Below are 20,878 nucleotides of genomic sequence, written 5' to 3' on the forward strand. Positions count from 1 at the left end.
CTCATTCTTCTGCCAGGGATTTCTTGTTTAAATGCTGACATTTTTAAAATAACAACATTTTTTTCCCTTTTCCTACCTTACTGATAAGCAGAGAGCATCCCTCTGGTATAAATCCATGACTTCTCATGAAGTTCTGCTGGTATCCAGAGTTGGTAGTAAGACTTTTTTATACCCACTGTCTTGACAATGGCAATAGCCTCCTGTTTTTGTTACAATTTTTTTTTTTTAATTTGTTAGTTGGAGATTTTTTACAAATTTAAAGTCATGGGCAATCATTCCATGATTGGAATTCATTTCTCTGTCAGATGCAAATAACCCTGCAGCTCTTCCTGTTCTCTGTTTAGTATCATGACTCTGGTTTACTAGCAGCAGTGAGACAACACACTAGTACTGCAGTTCCAGAAGATTTTTTTTTTTGTCCAGAACTAGGTACTGCCTGTTTTTTGTTCATATTTGGGTGTCTTTGGATGCTTATCTTGCCTGTTAGCATTTGTTTTCTAAAACAATCAGGTCTCTCTCATTTTAGCTGCTTACGGTCAAATTCTTGATTTCCTTAACAAATTCTTCTCGCTACATGTGAAGTGTAATTCTGTTCTGGTTGTATTTGAAAAGACTTTACACAGAATTGAAACTGTTAATTTCAGCTTACATGCAGCTATTTCAGTCTGAAATTCTGCTGATGGTATAATTAGCCCCAGATATATACCTCATTCTCTGTAGCTTTCTTTACTTCATTCTACATAGATGCTGGTTGTTATTAGCATCCAGCTCTCGTTTCTCAATAATGCAAAGGTAAAGGAAAATTTACCTTGAAATGTGATCCATTTACATATGTTTTGTTTTGTGTAAAATTTTGTGTAGCAGAGGAAATTGATATAAACCTCAAACCAACAGCATCTTATTTGGATTCCTAGACTTTGAGAAGATAAATAAAGGAGTTAGTTAAGCTGTGTTCTGGTTTGTGTAGGGATTATTTTATGCAAATCTTACTTCTGCGTGTCTCTTCCCCATACAATGTGTGGAGTGGGTGTGTTAAAATATCCAGAATCCGTAGTTAAATCTTTTTAAAATGAACAAAAAGTCATCAAATATTTATTTATATTTGTCTTCCCTGTGCCAGTAGTTCCCTTTTCTGCAGTGTACACATTTTAATATATATCTTGAGGTATAACCTGAAACTACCTGGCCTACAGAAATCAAATCAGGTTTCCTATTTTTCTTCAGTGAAGCCCTGAAACCTATTTAATATGTGACAGGAATGAAGCAACTTCTGTCTGTATCTTAGTAGATATTTTGAATATTTAAATAAAACATGGAGTTCTACAAATAACTTAGGACAGAGGGAAATTGAGTCAAAGTGGCTTCATTTTCTAATAAAAAGGAAACCAGACTTTTTAAAGAGCATTTTTTGTCATTTCAGTTTGATTTTATCTCTTTTAATCTTTTAAAACACAACTGAATCATCAAGTCACTGGGTTGAATAAAACCTTTACTTTTATAACTTTATTGAACTACAGATCTCTCCAATCTGTGGTATTACTCAGGATTAAAATCAATATTGCACTGCTGACACAGATGTTGATGACACAAATTTACAGCTTGGCTTATGTAACTTTACTTTCTCAAGATGTGTTCTTCAGCTCATTCTCAGATACATATATAAGTTTTTAGTTCAGTTGCTATTTCAGTAGTTGTAGCTGGATAAGATCTGTTATGACAGAAATAAAATCACAAATGTGAACATGCATATCTATACTTTGTGGTATTCTCTTACTGATATTGAATAACCCAGAGTACAGATTGTTTTTGACCTCTAGTTTTACAGTCTTTGTAAATTTTGATGCTATCCCTTTATTTATTTCTTTGTTTGCTTTTAATCTTCCTCATTTTCCTTCATTATTCTCTTCAAACCTTCCATTGTATTTCCAGTGCTTTGTCAATTCCACAGAAGTTTTTCTCAAATACCAAACAACGTGAGAAATGTAGAAGCCTTGCAGCTGTTGAGCTCTGGAAATCTTATTTGCATGAGTTTTATTTCTCAAGAAAATGCAAATTATTGCTCACTGCATAAAATCAGACATAGTGTGGATTTCATTACATAATGCTCACTTTCACATTGCTTTTCTTCAGATATCTCAGCCTGGTTTTCAAAAAATTATATATTAGTTTAAAAGGCATAAGCCTTTTAAATTATAACTTTTAAATTTTTTTAAGTTGCCCTGGACTTCCTAATGTTTCAGGTACAGCCAGGCACGTCTTCAGACATAGAGCGTAGATACTTAGTTTTTTTAAAAGATGGTTAAAATTCTTGAATAATCACATGCTTCCAGAAGCTTGGACTTCATAGCAATATTAAATGTGGTAAAAATTGGGAAAATGGATGTTGGCGAACTAGCTGTTGTGTAATCACTCTTTAGATAAGTCCAATGTGGTGCTACAGCAATTTATGGTAAGAAAAACTTTTGGGGCAAGAAACTGGAAGGCAGCAACTCTGGGAAACATTTAAAGGTCATAAAGGACAAATAGTTTGGTGTGAGCTCCTGTTGTGAAGCTGTGGCAAAAAGGGGTAATGGAAAATCCTTGTGCTTGTAATCAGGGGAATAGTAAACAGGAATAGCAAGGACGAATAATTGAATTCTTTATACAGTATTAGTGAATGGACATTGGATTTTTCTGTATAATTCTGCTGTCCACTTTAAAAAAACATGACAAATTGGAGAAAGTACAGAAGAGAGACACAAAAATGATTGAAGGACTGGAAAGGCTTATAATGAGAGATGAAAGAACACCATCTGTTTGGTTTATCAAAAAGAAGATTGGGAGGTGACTTGATTACTGTGTATGCATACTTCCAAGGGAAGAAAATACTGGGAACTAAAGGACTGTTTTAGAAGAAAAAACATGTCAAGGACCAATGTCTGTGAATTGAAACCACAAAAGCTCAAATTAGAATAATGCATACATTTATAACTAGGAGTTTGATTAACCACAGGAACAAAATACTGAGGGAAGCAGTGGTTTCTTCCTCTTTTGATGTCTTCAGATCAAGGCTGTATGCCTTTATAGAAGATATGCTTTAGGCAAACAGAAGTTACTGAGCTCAGCATAGGAGGAACTGACTGAAGTTTGATGAACTGCAATGTACAGGTTACACCTATGATCTAATGCTCCTTTCTGGCCTTTAAAGTCTACAAGCTATCACTCAATGAAAGCCATAAGCCCCATGATCTGTGGAGACTTTGGAGAATTTCAGCTTTAGCTTACAAAGTCTTTAAGCTGCCTTTTTACTTGGATGACCAGCACTGAAAATGTAAAGCAATATGTACTGATCCCTTGCTATGAAAGAAGCCAACAGCTGGGGTCTCTTTCTGAGGGTAGCTGGGGTGGGGAAAAAGAACACTCTGTCTCACATACATATTAAAGGTAGGATATGCCTCAACAAATCACCTCACTTGAGTCTTTAGGCCAACTTTGCACCAGTTGTAACAAAATGAATCCATTATTTTCAACTGGGATGGGTTAGCAGAAAAAGGAAAAAAAAAAAAAGAAAAAAGAGAAAAATTTTATATCTTTTCCAAGTGATGTGTACTGGCTGTGCTCAGATCTCAGATGACTTCACTGTCCCTTCACGCATTTCCGAATATTGCTTAATGTATTTCTGGTCTGCAGGATTTTAGTGTGTTCTGGCTTAGTTTTGTACCTGTGCAGCCTTACACCTCAGTTTTGCACTCCTTATACCAGCTGTATCTGTTGCATAGGCTGATATCAAGGTTCCTGGGCCTCTATCTTAACATATGCAACACTTAACTAACAGGAATGTGGCAATTGTTTCATGGTGTAGGGCTGAGAAACTGATTTCTTAGGATGTAGAGAAGTGGGTTTGATGCATGCTGTCTTTCCTTGAGCACTTACAGCTCTAAAAGCTTTTCTTTTCTGTTTCTTCAAGTAGTGGAACTAACAAACTGGGTCCACTGGGTGAGATTCTCCTTCTGGGGCACAAGGTAGTCATCCAGCAGGGTGGCTGGGCTCCAAAATGTGGGGATGATGAGGTAATGGTAGTTTCTGAATCTTGGAAGACTGCAACGCTACAACTTATGACTGACTGTAGAGACTCATTGCATGCTGCATATCTCCTCTGCTTAGTGCAGGAGACGTAGTAGGTTGTGGTTGTGGTGCCATGCAAAATTATGCCTAGCCAGCAATAGCTCCAGAACCTCATGGAGGCATGTGAGGAGTTTGCCCCCTTCCTCACATATAACCTAACACTCTAAGTCCTTCAGGCTAGTAAGTCTAAGCTGCTAGAGCTCAGCATTTTAGTACTAGCATGGTGGGGGGTACAATGTTGGCAGAGGTTTGTGAAGCGACCGTTACAAAGTGCCTTGTCCAGAGATGATAAGCATTTTGCATGTGTCTGAAATAGTGGTTGGCTTTCAGGGACTGAATGTTGAGGATTGCACCAGGATTATTGGCTACACCCAGCACCTCCTAACGTGCTCATTAGAGGAAGCAACATTCTGACATAAGCTGGGATGCACATACTATGATAAGTCAGGACCTTAAGCCCTCAAATGATGTCGCTGTTGAAAGTGTGTCTGTACCAACCTTTCTGCAGGAAGTTTTCTTTGACAGTTAGCAGCATAGAGTGGTAGGTTTGTAGCAGGACGGTAACACTAAACCAGCTGGAGCATTTTGGGAAACGCTGTACTTTCTGAACATATCTATAAAAATAAGGAAGGAAATTTTTGTGTAAAGTACCAGGGTAATGCAAGCTAGGTAGGACTAGTCCATCTGTCATCACTGCAGCTGATACAAGCAAGCAAACAAGTGAAATAAGAGAGAGTTGCACTGCAGGTTAACTAGGACAAGAAATTAAGCAATGCTGTGAGGGGCTCAGCATTGTGTGCTGCTCTTCTGTGTGTGTATTTGGAGTCAGACATTGTGTGTCTTCTGTTGGCTTCATATGCTTTTTCTGAGATTTAGATCCTTTAAAACATCTATAGCATCCCAACTTTTGCTGACTTGCACACCAAGGTATGGTATACTAAAAGCAATTTATTAACGTTCCCTAGCGCACACAAAGGGAAAGAGGAATACTGTAGTTATTGCATACATCCCAGTTGTCTGCTAACAACTAGATAATTCTTATATGGTTATAAGCCTGTTATAAGTTACACAAAGAACGCGGAATACATTGTGTCAGGCTTTCTCCACTCTGTTTGGTGCTTTAAGGGCACTGTTTCAGTCAGCTAAGAAATAAATGCCAGTGCATTTTTTTCCCCTTGAGGAAGAACATCTTCGCCACATATATTTAGTTCGATATTAAAAGACGGGAATAGAAAATTGTACATCTGGAAAGATCTTTTTTACACTAAGTTTTAAAGTTTCTAGTAGTACATATGCAAAAGACAAATGTTGATAGGCATTTTTATTTTAACAAATTTAGAAATATTTTATAGGAGAACCATTATTGAAAGATAATGGTTTAATATGATGATCCTATTATTGCTATTTGTTAGTGTTATTTTAAACTTAAGAAACTTAAAAAATATTATTATTTTGGATGTACAAAAGTGGAAAAGAGGCAGACTGCTGGCACCCCATTAAAAAATCTTTTTTCATTGATAATTAACAGTAAAATATACCAAAGAGAGTAGAGTGTCTCAGACTGCAAAAGCTATTCTTTTCCTTCCTGCCTAGTGGCCTATTGAGTTTCTTCTCTAAGAAAAGTTTGGAAGCATCACTTAAAGGAGCAAAGGAGAATTTGGCCAAATGCTAGCAAATGTCTGAGTTTGGATGACAGGAATGCTAATAGAGACAATTCACCCTCTGCACAGCACCGTCAGGACACAGAACAAACTGTCCAAATGGGGAGGAAATTTGAGCAGCTCAATGCAAGCTTGGAACTCTAGGACAGAGGCTAACAACAGAACTGATTGCTTTCCTACTATAGCAAGAGCATTACCAGGGAAAACCAAGTCAGCCCACAAACTTCAGCTTAGCATGTGCATAGGAACTTGCTCTCTCTCTATATATAATTTGCAGTTTTGCCATGTAAGGCATTTATATTTTATCATTCAACTGGTGCCACTCATTTGCTAAAAAGGAGATGAGTATTCTCAAATACTTAAGCCTGTAACCTCCATGTGTATATACGATGCTGCAGTGTAATAGGGTGAAGGGAAAGTATGTCTAACAACTGTTTTGTTTCTTCGCTCTTGGAATCAGTTTTCATCACACATACCAAGGAAGGACAGGGAAATGTTGTTTTCATACATCCCTTTGCATGTAGCATTTCACTTACTTAGCAGAATAGTTTTAGTCACAACCTCACTTCCATACTGTTCTTTCTGGCATAGCAATAATGAAGATGGTCAGCATGCACCAGGCTTATAGGTCTGACTCCTCATTTTCCACTAACTCATCTCCAGGCCTGCTTCTGAACAGGCTCCAGGCCTGCTTTGCTGTCATGAGGAAAGTCCACCAAAGGCATTTGCAAGCCCCTTCTCATGCTGGCCCTGTTGGTCAATCCTGGATTCCCAGCATCAAGGACTACCTTTAAATTGCATGCACTATTATCCAAGCATCTCTTTTGTGTGTGCCCTACAGTGCTTTTACCTCTTTTTTGTTCTAGAAGCTAGTGTCACCCTCATTCAGAATTAAGGGATAGAAGTCACAGTATTCTCTCTTGTGTCTCACAAAATCTGTAGCCTTGTTATGCTCACAAAAGACTAGCCAAGATACTTGCATGCTCTTTTAGTCAGCAATGTGCTGTGTGGGACCCAGATGCTTTGTAGATTACACAAGAATAAGAGTAGAACATGTGCAACTTTATAGTATAGAGGAGGTAAGATGAAAATAACCAAATGAAAGGGCAAAAATATGCGGTGTTTGGGGGATGGGCAGTAAAGTGTTATCCAGACATGAACTTGTGGTATCTGTGTTTCCACCCTGTTAAAACAGTCCAGCAGGGACATGGAACGCAGCTTATCACACAGATGTGCCTTGTCTCCAGAGGAACGCACTAGCTTGAGGCAGGCATGTGTCTCTGCACAAGTTGGATGGGAGGGAAGGTAGAAGCGGGTGACCGCGTGCACAGTGCTTTGGTCTAAATGTGCCCTTTGAGAATAGTTTTTGTCTCCTACACTATAGCTGAACTTCGACGTTGCACCCAAGCTGCCATGCAGAGCCAACATGAATTGTTGGCTGTGTCAAGAGCTCCCAATTTTAATGCTGCTTCGTATCTTCTGTAATGACAGATGAGGCATACATTCTTAAAACAGTGCATGATGCAAAGTGTGCAGTTTGCATGCTGATGTATATTAATTTACAAAGTGGTTCTGCAAGAAAACAATGCCATATTTTGCTAATGTCAAAACTTGGGAGCTTTGAGAGAGATATAAAATAGAAGCTTTTACCTTAGAGAAAATAAAGGCATGAGAGGTGAAGCTGTGGAAAAATGTATGATGATCTTTTTTCCTCAGTCCACTTTGCAAGCAGCATGCAAACCGCAGAATTTTGTGACTGTTTTCTTTCAAAAGAGATGAAAGATGGAGTTGAAAGCAAAGACGGATTTCATAGTTGCACCCCCAGGGATGGACAATTCTGGCTTCCATAAAGCTAACCATAATTTCACAGAAATACTTGGAGAATCCTGTTTGGCAGTCATGTGCAATATGAGTGAACAAATGCACAAATTCTTTATCCAAAATAGCCAAGACTCATTTTCTTTACCATGACATTTATTCTGTTTATGAGAGTAAGAAAATACAAATCTGTAAGATATAAATAGGCTATTTTATTCTTGACTAGTACTTGCAGTCAAACTGTGTTGCACGATATACTAAGCTAAGAAAAGAAAAGGGATTAATGGAGAAGGCATACATTGTAGAAATGGCACTCAGTACTGTGAGAAAGAAATACATCTTCTGTATGTCCACAGAGAGCAATGTTTTTCTATGTTCTCATTCACAGGTTGTTGTGTTTCAGCTCTGTGAGGATGTTAATATATGGATAAGTTTGGGCTGGGATTTCAATGAAGCCATTTACTCTCTGCCTCATTTATAGCTTTTACTGAATCTACTCAACTACAGGGAGGGAGCCTTTCTAAGATGACCAGGCAATATAGTAATATATTAGTAGGATAGAAAAACTTCTCTGAAGTTGATAAGGGAAACATGGAGTTTGGCTAAAAAATAAACAGTGATGCAGAAATGGACATCTTGGACATGGATATGGACTCATTGAAAAAGTCAGGATGTCAGTAACCTTAGTTACACCCTTCCAAAGAAGAGCAGCAGAAAAGACAGAAAAATCTGTTCAAAGTATATAATCATATTGATCAAAACTATTATTTTACTTGCATCAGTTTTCATTTCTGAATTATTACCAATCACCCAGTTGGTGAAAAATGGAATTCCAGGATAAGAACTGAGAGTCTCACAGGTCATCCTTAAAAAGATTTCAATAAAAGTTTGTGGAGCAGTAGAGAGAGGACAATCACTTTCAAGTGTTAAACATTGATACAGGACAAACAAAATCAGAAATACGCTATCGTAAGTAAATCCGAGTTATGAAAAATATTGAAAGTAGCTGGAATAGAAGAATAGACCTGCAGTGGTGTCCCACATTACTGGATAAAGAAAAGTACTATGCCAAAAATGGGAGGGTAAACATTTAGAAAGAACCTTATAAAGCTCTTAGGTTTCTTTTCATCTCTAATTCCTGTAGTAGATGAACACAATGTCAGTAAGTTCTGGGAAATGTTAAAAGCTGTACGAAGATGGTTGGTCTGCTTTTCAGGAAGCTATCATCAGAGCCTTTCAAGATACTTAGCAATTTAGAAGTGGGGGCAGAGGCTTCTTTTTAGCTATAGCAGCTATTGAGACATTTTCTTGATTCATCTTCTGAAAAAAGTTTGAACAGAACAATGTGCAAACTTTGAAAATTATTCAACTCATGAAAAGAAGGATCAATTTCCCGATTATTTTTAAATTTTTTGGGAGAGGGAAACAAGTGACATTCAGGTAAAGAGGGAAAATAGATGTTGACACGGAAAGTAAAGGGGAGGATGGGAAAAGCAGACCCATGCTGCAATAGTTACACCCATACATGAAAACTGTGTTAAAGCCTTGCATAGCAATACACAGCTGTTTGCCAAAATTATAGATGGCTACAAGAAATGCTAGAGAAGGTCCAATTAAACAGACAAATTTTGTCATATGTGGTGGACTTGCTGGAATAGTACGTATTTGAAAGAAATGGTGCTAAGAGATACAACAGTAGTGAAATTTAGCATAAGTTGCAGCAAAATTTGCCATCTCCGTGTGGTGACTGCTCACTTTTTTGAAACCTCAGGTGGCTGGGAGAGGAGTGGTTGGAGAGCAGCCCTGCAGAAAGGGATCTGGGGTGCTGGTTGATGCTAAGTTGAGTATGGCTATGGCAACCAAGAGGGCAAACCACATTCTGGGCTGCATCAAACACAGTATAACCAGCTGGTCAAAAGAGGTGTTTCTCCCACTGCATTCAGTATTGATGTGGCCTCACCTTGAGTACTGCAAGCAGTTCTGGGCCCCACAATTTCAGAAGGATGTGAAGGTCCTTGAATGCATCCAGAGGAGGGCAACAAAGCTGGTGAAAGGGCTGCAAGGCATGTCCTGTGAGGAGCGGCTAAGGAATCTGGTCTTGTCTGGTTTGGAGAAAAGGACGCTGAGGCCTTATTGTTCTCTACTGCTTCCTGAGGAGCAGAAGTGGAGAAAGAGGTGCTGAGCTCTTCTCCCCAGTATCCAGTGACAGGACACGTGGGAACGGTTCAAATCTGCACCAGAGGAGGTTCAGACTGGACCTTAGGAAGCATTTCTTTGCCAAAAGGGTGGTCAAACACTGCAACAGGCCTCCTGGAGAGGTGGTCCCCAAGCCTGTCACTGTTTAAGAGGCATTTGGACAATGCCCTTAATAACAGGCTTTAACTTTTGGTCAGCCTTGAATCGGTCAGGCAGTTGGACTAGATGATCATTGTAGGGCCCTTCCAACTGAAATAGTCCTATTCTATTCTATTCTATTCTATTCTATTCTATTCAGCTTGTTGTCAGTTTTCCAGTTTTTCAGCTTGTTTCTGGAAGCTGTAGTCAATGGGGCAATATAATATATAATACCTCCTGCAGTGAAAAATGTGAATTTACACATGAAATTGTTATACTCCATTCTAAAATATCCCCAATACCACACTGTGTGAAGATAAAGTTGTTTCAGTTCCAGGTGTTGGTTGGAAAGTACAGTTTACCATGGGAGACATTGCTATGCTTAATGAAGTCTCCTTTATTTCTTACAGCTCTAAAAATGCTGTTTTGTAAATATATCAAGCTACATCCATATGAACACACATAGAGTACCTACATGGAGATTACAGTGCTGTAACTGTTTTTTAATCATTATCACTAATAATAATATGAAGTACATCATCATGCAGAGAAATGGGGTTTCTTTGGTTAGAGATGACATCTTCACAAAAGCAAACCAAAACCAAAGTCGAGCAATAGTTATCAATACCCATAGGGTTTTAATGGATTACTTTTTCTTCTGTGATACATGTGGAAGATAAAACCCAACAAAGATTGTTATTAATAATTCTTCTTTGTGTTAACTCAGCTGGAACATATCCTTAAGTCTTTCTGGTCTACTCAGTAGCATTTTGTTTCTTGTCCTTCATTAGCTGATGCCTGCAACCTGTTGGTTTCATCTTTTCTCTGTAACAAACAGACATAGTTTATACATAGATTTTTAACATTTTCTTACCACTAAAAGGAAAGACGTTAACATCACTTACAGTGATACATGCATATAGTTAACATTGCAGAACAATTAAATACAGTGGTTAAGCTTCAGTTATTAGAAGGTATGAATGTTCTCTAATAATTAAAGAAGCTATTTTCCTTCAGTGTTGCTTATATTCTAGTTCAGTCATAACATTTTACTATTCCTTATTCTCTCTCCTATGTTTCATACAGATGTGCTTAATCCACAGTTCTCTCAACCCTTGATTGGTTTCCTCTCTGTTTCAAACCTCTTTTAGCTTCTTGATAGCCTAAGATTCTTTCTGTTATTTATATGTGCTGTGCTTACATGTTTGCTTGAAAGAACACTAGTAATATCAACAATTACATTACTAGGTCTAGATGCTTTATGTTGTTGTATTTTTTCAGTTTTTCAAAACTTAATTCTGATTGATAAAATCACTTAACTTTCAAGAATAATCAGTTACATTCACCTCTTTCTTAAGCCTGAAGTGCTTACTTCACATTTACTGTTTTTCTGCCTTCCCTAATTTGAGACTTTTGCTATATCCCCGGACATCTCCAGCCATTCTACTTTTACAGCAGGTGCTGGCTTTTTATGCTATAGGCTTTTTTCCTGCTTTAGAACTGAGCTTTCATGCCTACTATCTCCTCACAATTTTGTGATTAACCTCTGCAGCAGGACAGCATGCATTAATAATCACTCTTCTCACAGCTCATCTGATTTGTCCTATTTGAATATTCAGTGTTTCCCTCTTTGCTTGCTAAACCTTTAAGCACCTCATTTTCTTCCTACATTCTCTTCATCAGAGTAGACCATCTTAATTGCATCAGGTAGAGCCTGGATGTGATATTTTAAGCTTTGCATCATATTGATGGATGTGTTAGTACCCAGCAGGATACCAGGGCTCTTTATTTTCCAATATCAGCTTTACAATTACAAATTTACTTTAGTTCTTTTTTTGCTTTCTACCCCCTTCTGCTACTTTCAAGGGTATTGGGGAATCATACTGGCAAAGGTATTAGTTAATATGAATGCTGGTTCACACTGTTCACAGTCTTGCACTTCTAGATTCTTCATGTGAAGGTTTTTGGTCTTACTGCTCCTTTATATTTTGCAGTCTTTTGATCAGGTCTGGAGATGGTTTTATTCCCAGTAGGTGCGCACAAACGCATGTATGTACACAGAGCCCACCAATGACAGATCAACATGGACGAAAGCAGAGCAGTGCTTTCACGGGCACCACATACACTTTAATAGCATTCACATAGGCACAAACAATATGAAGGGCCTGGTCCTGCTTTTTCTTGCCAGCAAGTCAGTCTCAAAGCTTGCTAGCAGATTTTATACTCACACACACACAAGTATCTCTCACTGCTGACTTTTGTATTCTTCAGCTCCAATCCTGCAAACAAGATGGCAGACACCATGTAGCACCTGCACATTATTCACTGGGCACCTTGACATAACCATTAACCTTAACCAACCATGTAACAATCCCAGCTGGCTGGTTAAAAATGCTGTGGCACCCTGCATCCACCTGTGGTATGGGACATGCTGCATTACTATATAACTGCATTAACAGTTATTATGGCCCCAGACCATCCAGGAATGGTTAGGCTCTCCTTTTCTCCTTTACACACATTCTGCTTTTTCCCCCCCAAAACGGCAACTCTCACAGTGACACTGGACTCCCACACAAACACAAACAATCACTCTAATACAGACAGGAGGAGGAGCGCTTATCATCATGTATACACTACTTTGACTTACTTACACTTTAGGTAAAAAAGCAGTACGTCACTCAGGGCCCAGATTCTGTTTGGCCACATGGGCCATCTCTGCTTTTGCTTACTTAAGGCATCTTAATATTAGCTAGCTCAAGCCTCAAAAATGGAAGCTCCCAGACAAGTCCCTAGTTACCTCATGGGTATCTCTTCCCTCTTTAGATTGCAGGCATGAGAAGCAACTGTTTTAAGGGTCTAGTGTTTGTTGATTCAGCAACGCACTACTAAACCCCATAATTCAATGACCAATAATTAATAAGCACATCATTACAAAATTACAGTTATATAATTTTGCACTTGATTGCACACAACAACAAAGCTACTGATTATTACTCTGAAGTCTCACAAATCACATGCAGCTACTACTGAATTACAATTCTATCACCCTTCCCTCCCCGTACCACTTAGTGCTAGGGTGCAGCTCTGCCCCTCTTTACTCTGTCCTCCTACACCACACAGCATCCTTGCCCTTTAATTATTTTAATCACTCTCTTGATTTCCTAGAGAGCCTGTAGCTAGTTACAAGGACTAATGTTCCAGGGAGACCTCTTGCCTACAATCTACCATCATGAAATTGGGGAGACAAGACCTCTTAAATAATGAAATAATTACCAATTTTAAATAATAAACGAAAAATTACAGTCTGGGTACTACTCTAGTTTTATAGACACCTAAAGACCACACTGTACATCATAATCTATTCCTGGTGGAATAATGAAGTTAGAGCTAACTGAGTGTTTCTGTAACAGTGCACTAGTCTGCAGGAGTATTTAAAAATGAAGGAAGCAGCAAATAGAAAGCTGATGAATAAGGTGCCTGGAAAGACCTTGTTACTGAAACAGACTCTTCTAGGTCTTGTGGCAGGACATCTGAGAAGTTTAAGACATTGATTTGAATTCCACCAATCATATCTTTTTATAGAATCATGGAAGTCATAAAAATTGCTAGCAACTCAGTCCATGTCTGAAGATGGTCTTTGTAACCTCATTACTGTGCGTTAATTATTTTTCTCCCTTGACACCCCTGAAGGGAAAAAGTTACCTTTATTTTGTGTTCATGGGACAGTGGCAGAAACAGAGCAAGCACTAGTATTAGTTCACACAGAAAATCTGTATTGAAGCCATGAATTGCACCGATGTTCCCAACTCCCAGATCCATTCTTTACTCATGAGATCATGCTTCAGCAATAGTAATCTGTACTGTATGGCTTCCTCCCATCAAATTGTATGCATTTGTATTTAAAACTCTATAGTAGATGTGCCAGTTCATTTAAGTGTCTGTTTTCCCCCATACGGATCTAATTTGCATTAGGGCAATAAATGGAAAATTCAAATACTCAGGAAGGCTGATACTACTTGAGATGCACTACATACTACATTTCTTTTCCCTCCTCACTAAGTCCTTTTTCTGTGGTTGTATCCTCAGCCCTTTAAACTCAGAACTTAATGTAGAGAGTTTATTGATTTCCAGGTAGTGGTCTGAGGCTCAAACCACTGCAGGTGTGTGGCTAAGAGGTGTTAATTGGGTGATGGATGTACAAAAATCGGGAACACAACTCAACAGTTAAATCAAATTAAAGCAAGACTTCAGCTGAATACAGTAGACTTTGGATCAGACCCTGTGGGGAGTTAGGAGGTAATACGCATTGCAACAAATCTGAAAACCCCTCTGCTTCCCTGATTTTCCTATTCACAGATGTACCAAATGAGTTTTCTTTTCCTAATATAGTTGTGTTCTGCCAAACTGCAACTTTCAGTAAAAAAAAAGTCAGAATGATTAATGATGACTGAACTGTTATTGAGAATAATTAATGTTAAAGAGAATAGTAACTTTTTCCTGGCAGAAAATATGTGTCTACCTTAGCAATATTTAATTTTAAAACATTTCTGGAGGTTATCCATGAAGATATTTATTTAAAACCCATCTACTAACATGGTTTTGGAAGTCAGTGAAACAGGTAATAATATTGCTTATGGAGGCCAGAAGTTCACCAGTCTGGGCATGACTAGCTATGTACGCTCAAATTATTATAAAACCAATGAATTTTCTTGTTTCCTATTCAGCTATTTCTATTTCATTCACCTGTGCTTCAAAGGAGGTGTTTCCTTCCTTTTATCAATATGGGCTTGTACCTAACTGTTCAGAAACAAGGTGATTGCCTCGTGAAGGGTGGTAAAAACAGAAATTTGGAGACCTAGTCATGCTGACTTGTCCAACTTTCACAGAGAATCCTAACACAAAGGTGAAATAGATCCTGAGGGCAGAGATTGAGTGGGAAAAGTAGAATGGCTGACTTCTATTGCTGCCTAGGGCCGAGACATAAACATGTCTGTTAAATCATGAAAGGCAATGTTCTGGACAGTTTCAAAATCTTCAGTAATAAATAAGAAGTGTGGTTTATGCTTTCAGAATATGAAATTGAGAGATCGTTTTTCCTGAGAATGAAGTGTGTCCTAGCCAAGAGGAATGCAGGATTGACGTGCAGTGGATACAAGGTAATGTATATAAGCTTTCCCCTCTGCTCCCCAAGTATTCAAGAAGTGACCAGTTTATTTATTTAGGGTGGGGGTTTTTTTTTGCGTATATGTAGCTAAAAGCAAAGTCAATAATGGAAAGAATCAGAACAGATACAAAAATGCCACTGCTGACTGCAGATTCCCTTAGCAATTTAAATCTAGACTCTCTCACAGTGAGTTGGAGTTTGCTTTGTGGCACATTCCCACATCCTGGTCCCTGATCTTCCAGACTGGGGAATCAGCTGGAGCACAGCCATGGAGGTGCAAGGGGAGCACACAGCTAGGTCTTATTCCCCTATGGAACTGGACGCAGGTGAGGCAGGAACCCAGACACAGGAACTTGGAAGTCTTCCCACATCCCTCTGCCTTGGTGTTACTGTGCTCTGGCTGAGCAGCCACCCAGCTGCACAAGTCACCTCATTGGCCTGACCAGAATTACCTCAACATTAACGAGACTGTAATGTTACCCTAAACAATCATTACTACCAACTCAGGATTGAATTGTACTAAACCACCAAGTCTGTTTATAAATCTTATCATTTATATTGTTTTACTATTTATTACATGAAATCAGAAACCACAGCCATTGCTAAGATTCTATAATAACACCTTTCATTCAGGTAGTTCTTATTTTCAGCTTTACAGTGTGCATTTGCTGCTCTTTGAGCTACACAGTATAAATCCATCACTTAAGCATCAGAAGAGAAGGGTACTTCACATACAGTCTAGTGAGGATTCATTTTGAGTCATTCAAAAGAAAAGCATGCAAGAGAAACAGAGTTCTTTTAAGGAATGTGTTCAAGGTCCAGACATATATCTGTCTATTTACACTGCTATCTACCTGGTTAGACTGATAATTCTTCATTACATAGGCTCCTGTTTGCTCAGCTGCTTCCCAGCAAAAATGCTTCTGTTCCAAAGCTGAATCCGAAATCAGGTAAAAGAGTAGAGTTTTAGTGGTGGTATCTTTAGAAGGTTCCAACCCCCCCACCCCCCTTTATGACTGCTAATCAGAGGTATCACCTTCTTCCTTCTTTTGTTCAGTATTAAGTTTATGCAGTGAGACATTTCAGGATGTATTCATTTAGAGAGATGTTGGCCTAAATTTATTTTCTTTGACTGTACTTGGAGTTGGGACTTAATAATTTTGAAAATATCACCAGATTAGCTGAAGCGTAGGAAAAACTCATGAATCAAATAGTATGGGAATTAGTAGGATTTGCTGAGAGATCTTAAATAAATTTTTCTTGCTACTGTACATTTGCTAAACTTACAAATCACGTGGTGATTGGAGAGGAGGAAGGCAGGTTATACAGCAGGAACCTATTTATAGGTGACTATTTAGTAGGTTGTTCAGGAGCACTAAAGTGGAAATTAATTCCTTTCCACTGAACACAGTTAAAAGTCAAACCAATACAGAAATTAAGCTGAAAGATGTGTAGTATGCCTACTGTTTGGACTAGAAAATTGGCAGGAGCACAAATGATTTCTAAACACCAGCACTACATTAAATAAATCTTATGTTCTGGAATAGTCCCCAGGTTACAATTTTCCCCCCTCTTCAGCTGACATTGTGAATTTTTACAGTCTAGCACTGAAGTTATCACTCCTGTGATTAGGAATTATATATGAGGATTCGGGAATCTGGTCTCAAGACCCTGGGCTTGGTCACATGTCAAAAGAATGTCATCTGAACTTTGACTGCAGAACTTAAAACTCATTTGTAGTGCATTTACATACACAGCAGTTAATCTTTATAAATGTGATGCATTAATCTCCACTGGATTTTTAAAGTGTCTGTTTTTCATCAGAATAATAACTCATTAAAATATAAATGTTTATAGATACCTCTGTGTCTATGTGCGAGAGAGTCATTTAAAAAAGCAACTTCCAGGGTTTTTTGTTAATGAACAGGAATTCTGACTGTATCATCAAGAAATCTATATTAGAGAGAGTTTAAAGTATTAACTAGAAAGTAGTCTAGATAGCACCCAAAGAGCATGTGCTTTCCTACTGGATTAATCATGTTGGCAATAAACAAGAAACCTGCATTTACTGTGTTTTAATCTCTGTTTATGAATTAACCACACTTCTGAAGCCTTAAGAAACTATGCAGTATTTAAGTGTTATAAGGGTGTATTGTGTTATAACCTCATTGAAACTGGGTGGTCAGCTGACTTGCAGCCTCTTCCATTGCCATCAGATACTGAGTGTGTTTTCTTCTCATGCCAGGTGATCCACTGCAGTGGCTATTTGAAGATACGTCAGTATATGCTAGATATGTCTTTGTATGATTCCTGTTACCAAATCGTTGGACTGGTGGCTGTAGGTCAATCTTTACCTCCCAGTGCAATTACTGAGATCAAACTTCACAGTAACATGTTTATGTTCAGAGCAAGTTTGGACTTAAAATTAATATTCCTAGATTCCAGGTAAGCAGCTATTTAATTTCTAGCATAAAATGTTTTCCAAGTCAAGTGTTATTGTAAGCTACAGTGGCTTCCAAACAGGTAAAAATATCCACAAAAAAATAAAGCAGTCCAAATCAGATCTGGAACACAAAGACCATGTGGGTCTTCAAAGCCCTTCAGGTAGCTGGATAGACCATACTTTGTCTTGAATGTCTGTACAATTTACCTACAGTTTCAGAGACTCAACTAAAGCCTTCTTGCTGTGAGTAATTGGAAGATGAGCAATAATACATTTTTACCTTAAAGGGCATAAATTTTAATAAACAGAGCTAGTGAAAGGAATACGGATGTACCATCATCCACAATTTAAAAAAAAAAAAAAACAACACAAAAAACCACAGCTGAAACACTGAGGTCAAATGACTTGCTGGGGTCATCCAGAAAGCTTTTGACAGACTGGTAAGAAAACATAATTTTCCGCACTGTAGTGTAATGCCTTAACAATGAAACCGACCCTAGTAATGGGGTTGTTAAAATGAAAATGCATTCAATTGGCTACTACATGAAAACACATCCTTCTTAAACAAAACTTTACAAAACCAGCTATTGCTGAGGAAAGAGAACCCTGCCTCCACCCTCAGCTAAGAAGAGAAGAGCACAAAACCAGAACTGCAGCAGTTGTGAAATTATTCATTCCTGTCTTTTTGAAACATGCTATCTTTTAGTATACAATGATGATTTGTACCGTGCACTTCAAGATACCTTGAGAGAAAAAGCCCAATTCCCAGACAATTTAACAGATTTCACTATTGACAAGATGATGGTTCTTCAGAAACCCCTGCATGAGGAACAGTATGTCACATACTCTCTCATTTCCCTGGCATGCGGGATTTGCAAGTAGCAGAAATGACATTCACGTGTAGCAGTGAAAAAGAGTCTGTATCCAAGACAGTGGGGAAGTTTTGCATGGCAGGTCAGCCGTGCAAGAACATGCTCTTTCTCCATGCTAAGTCAGTGAGATAGTGGGCCATCAGCTGCTAAAATACAAAGAACTAGTTGTTTCTGGAATCCTTTCTCTTTTTTTGGCATGCTTTACTTAATGTAACTGCTACAAAGAAGCACAAGGGGTTTAGCAACATGTCTTTGCATGTGGAAAAAGGGAAATGATGTGCCTAAGAGGAACCGCCTGGAGACATAAATGTCTTCAAAGGAGATGGTATAACCAGAGGTGTTGACAAGGAGCACAGATAGAACCAGTACTGTTGCATAGCTGTGTTTATGAAAGAGCAGATGGCTGTCGCACACATAGGACAATCAGGGGTATTAAGCATTACCAAAGCCCTTTGCTCTCCCAGCTGAGCAAACCAAATGATACTTGCTCAGAGCAGGGACGTATTAGGAGTAAGATAAAACTGGTTTCAGGTTTGTTTCTGGTATCCATACAAGAAAAAGTGTTGCTAGATCTTTACAGGTAACAGCAATAGCAGGCAGGCCAGTATGAAAGCCATAGGCCTTTTCTAGACACTTACACACAATGTAAAACATGCAAGAGTTCCTTTATCGAGGTCACTGGAAAAAGGAGACAGTTACTTCCCTCCAAAGTGATCTGCTCCTTCTGATTTGCAGCCTATGCATTCATCACTACATGGTTTACAATGGCTTTAAAGAAGTCTAGAGGGCAGAACTGATCATTGGGGCAAGCTCTGTTTCCTTCTGTGTGCCCTGTCACATGCAAAGAACAATCTTCAGAGCCCAGGCTCCCTACAGTGGCTTATTGGTGGTTTGATTTTGTGTTAAGCAAGTCAAGCAGCTGAGTTTATGTCCAGATCCAAACTTTTTGAAAGTTTGGGTGTCCTTGTAACTGTTAATGATGTGTTTTTGGCCCATGGAAAGACCAGCTTCAAAGTGAGGCTGCACCTCCAGAAAAATTAACACCTGGCTTAGGTTTATGGCATTTTGTTTGGTTTTCGTTTAGCTATTTCTGTACTCAACAATTCATTGAGCAGGATGAAACTGCCACCCTTGTTTTAATTGCACTGAAGTCAGAAGGAGCACTGAAACCTGAACAAGACCTTCCACCTGTATTTCACCATGCTGGTAGGCTTAAGTGAGAATTTGGGCCCCTAGAATTGTAAGCCAGGAGGGACAGTCCACAGTGTGAAGGAGAAACACAAGCATATGTTCACATATCCTCCTGCAGAAAGAGAGCGCGTGTGCTCACTCTGCATTGGCAGACCCTGACTGAGGCAAAGGCATGCAAGAGTTTCCCAGATGAAGGCATAGCCAGGGGAGGTATGGATGTATTTGTACTGTGTTTATAATAAATCAGACCGCAAAGGCATTGGGTGTTTTTTTTTGTTTTCCTGATTTCCTTCAAAAAAACCTGCCCCCTCCCCTCCCAAAAAAAACCGCTCTCTTTCAAGTAGAATGTACAGTCCTAGTCTCTGTGGGGTCCACATGATTGGTTAGCATTAAGGTAAGAGTAAAGAAGATGCGTAACAGTTACAATCAAAGTTTATGTTATCTGCACCCCCAATGACACAAGTTGCTTGAGATCCCTGTATTCATTTCTGTAGATACTACTTTGTTATCCTCTGATACAGGGACATTAGTGCTTAAGTTCAGACCAGAAGCATTCTTCTGACTGTCCCCACTCATTGCACTGCAGTTCATGTCATGAAGAGGCCTTAGGCATCTGAACTGGATTCCTTCTGTGTGAATCTAAAATGGAGGACAACCTGCAAGAGCATGTCTAAGGCGCTCCAACTATTACAAAGCTTCCAGTCCACAGGCCTAGACTAGAGCTAGCCCCAAGTAAAAGTCCCAAAATTAAAATATGCAGATGCATCTGCTGCTGCAGAAGTACAATTTTACTCTACGGATCGCCTACTAATGGACTGTGTTGCTTGTTAACGTAGACATGCCTTTGTATGGTACCTCTGTTCTGCCTTTTTAGGTGAAGAAAGCCCAGGACAGTGTAAAACACCCCCAGCAACACTAGGTAAACAAGCCACATTATGGCTGCATTACACAATGTACTATAAGCATTTTTATTCTCAAGCAACTATGCTAAATAGACAAAAGTCCATTTTGAACCATGAAGTTTGACTCTTCGGGTCTGACCCAGTGTAAGTCTGACCAGTGTAGCCTGGTTTTTTAACATCTGCAGAGATGCTGCTGTTTCAGATTTGTTCCATTATTCTACTTCTCATCATGTGAGGATGTTTTTCTGAAGTCTAGCTTCAGACTTCCTTTTCTTAGCTTGTTATCTTCATAGCTCCTTGGCTTTCCACATTCTCAGCTGGAATAAGCTCCTGCTTCCTTCTTCTGTTAGGCATTAGCCTAAATTTATTTATAGACCATGATCACAGTG

General features: G+C 38.8%; 1 protein-coding gene across 1 annotated transcript in view; it reads left to right on the plus strand.

Moving 5' to 3' along the window:
- The window catches only part of SIM2 (SIM bHLH transcription factor 2), a 58,817-nt gene that overhangs the window by 20,562 nt on the left and 17,377 nt on the right, over positions 1–20,878 (plus strand). The window contains exons 4-5 of the mRNA XM_009640988.1: positions 14,988–15,073; positions 17,327–17,526. Coding sequence (XP_009639283.1) covers positions 14,988–15,073; positions 17,327–17,526 — 286 coding nt within the window. The remainder of the gene's footprint in view (positions 1–14,987; positions 15,074–17,326; positions 17,527–20,878) is intronic.

Source organism: Egretta garzetta, unplaced genomic scaffold (assembly GCF_000687185.1).
Source record: "Egretta garzetta isolate BGI_Z169 unplaced genomic scaffold, ASM68718v1 scaffold45, whole genome shotgun sequence".
In the NCBI taxonomy this organism is placed as follows: Eukaryota; Metazoa; Chordata; class Aves; order Pelecaniformes; family Ardeidae; genus Egretta; species Egretta garzetta.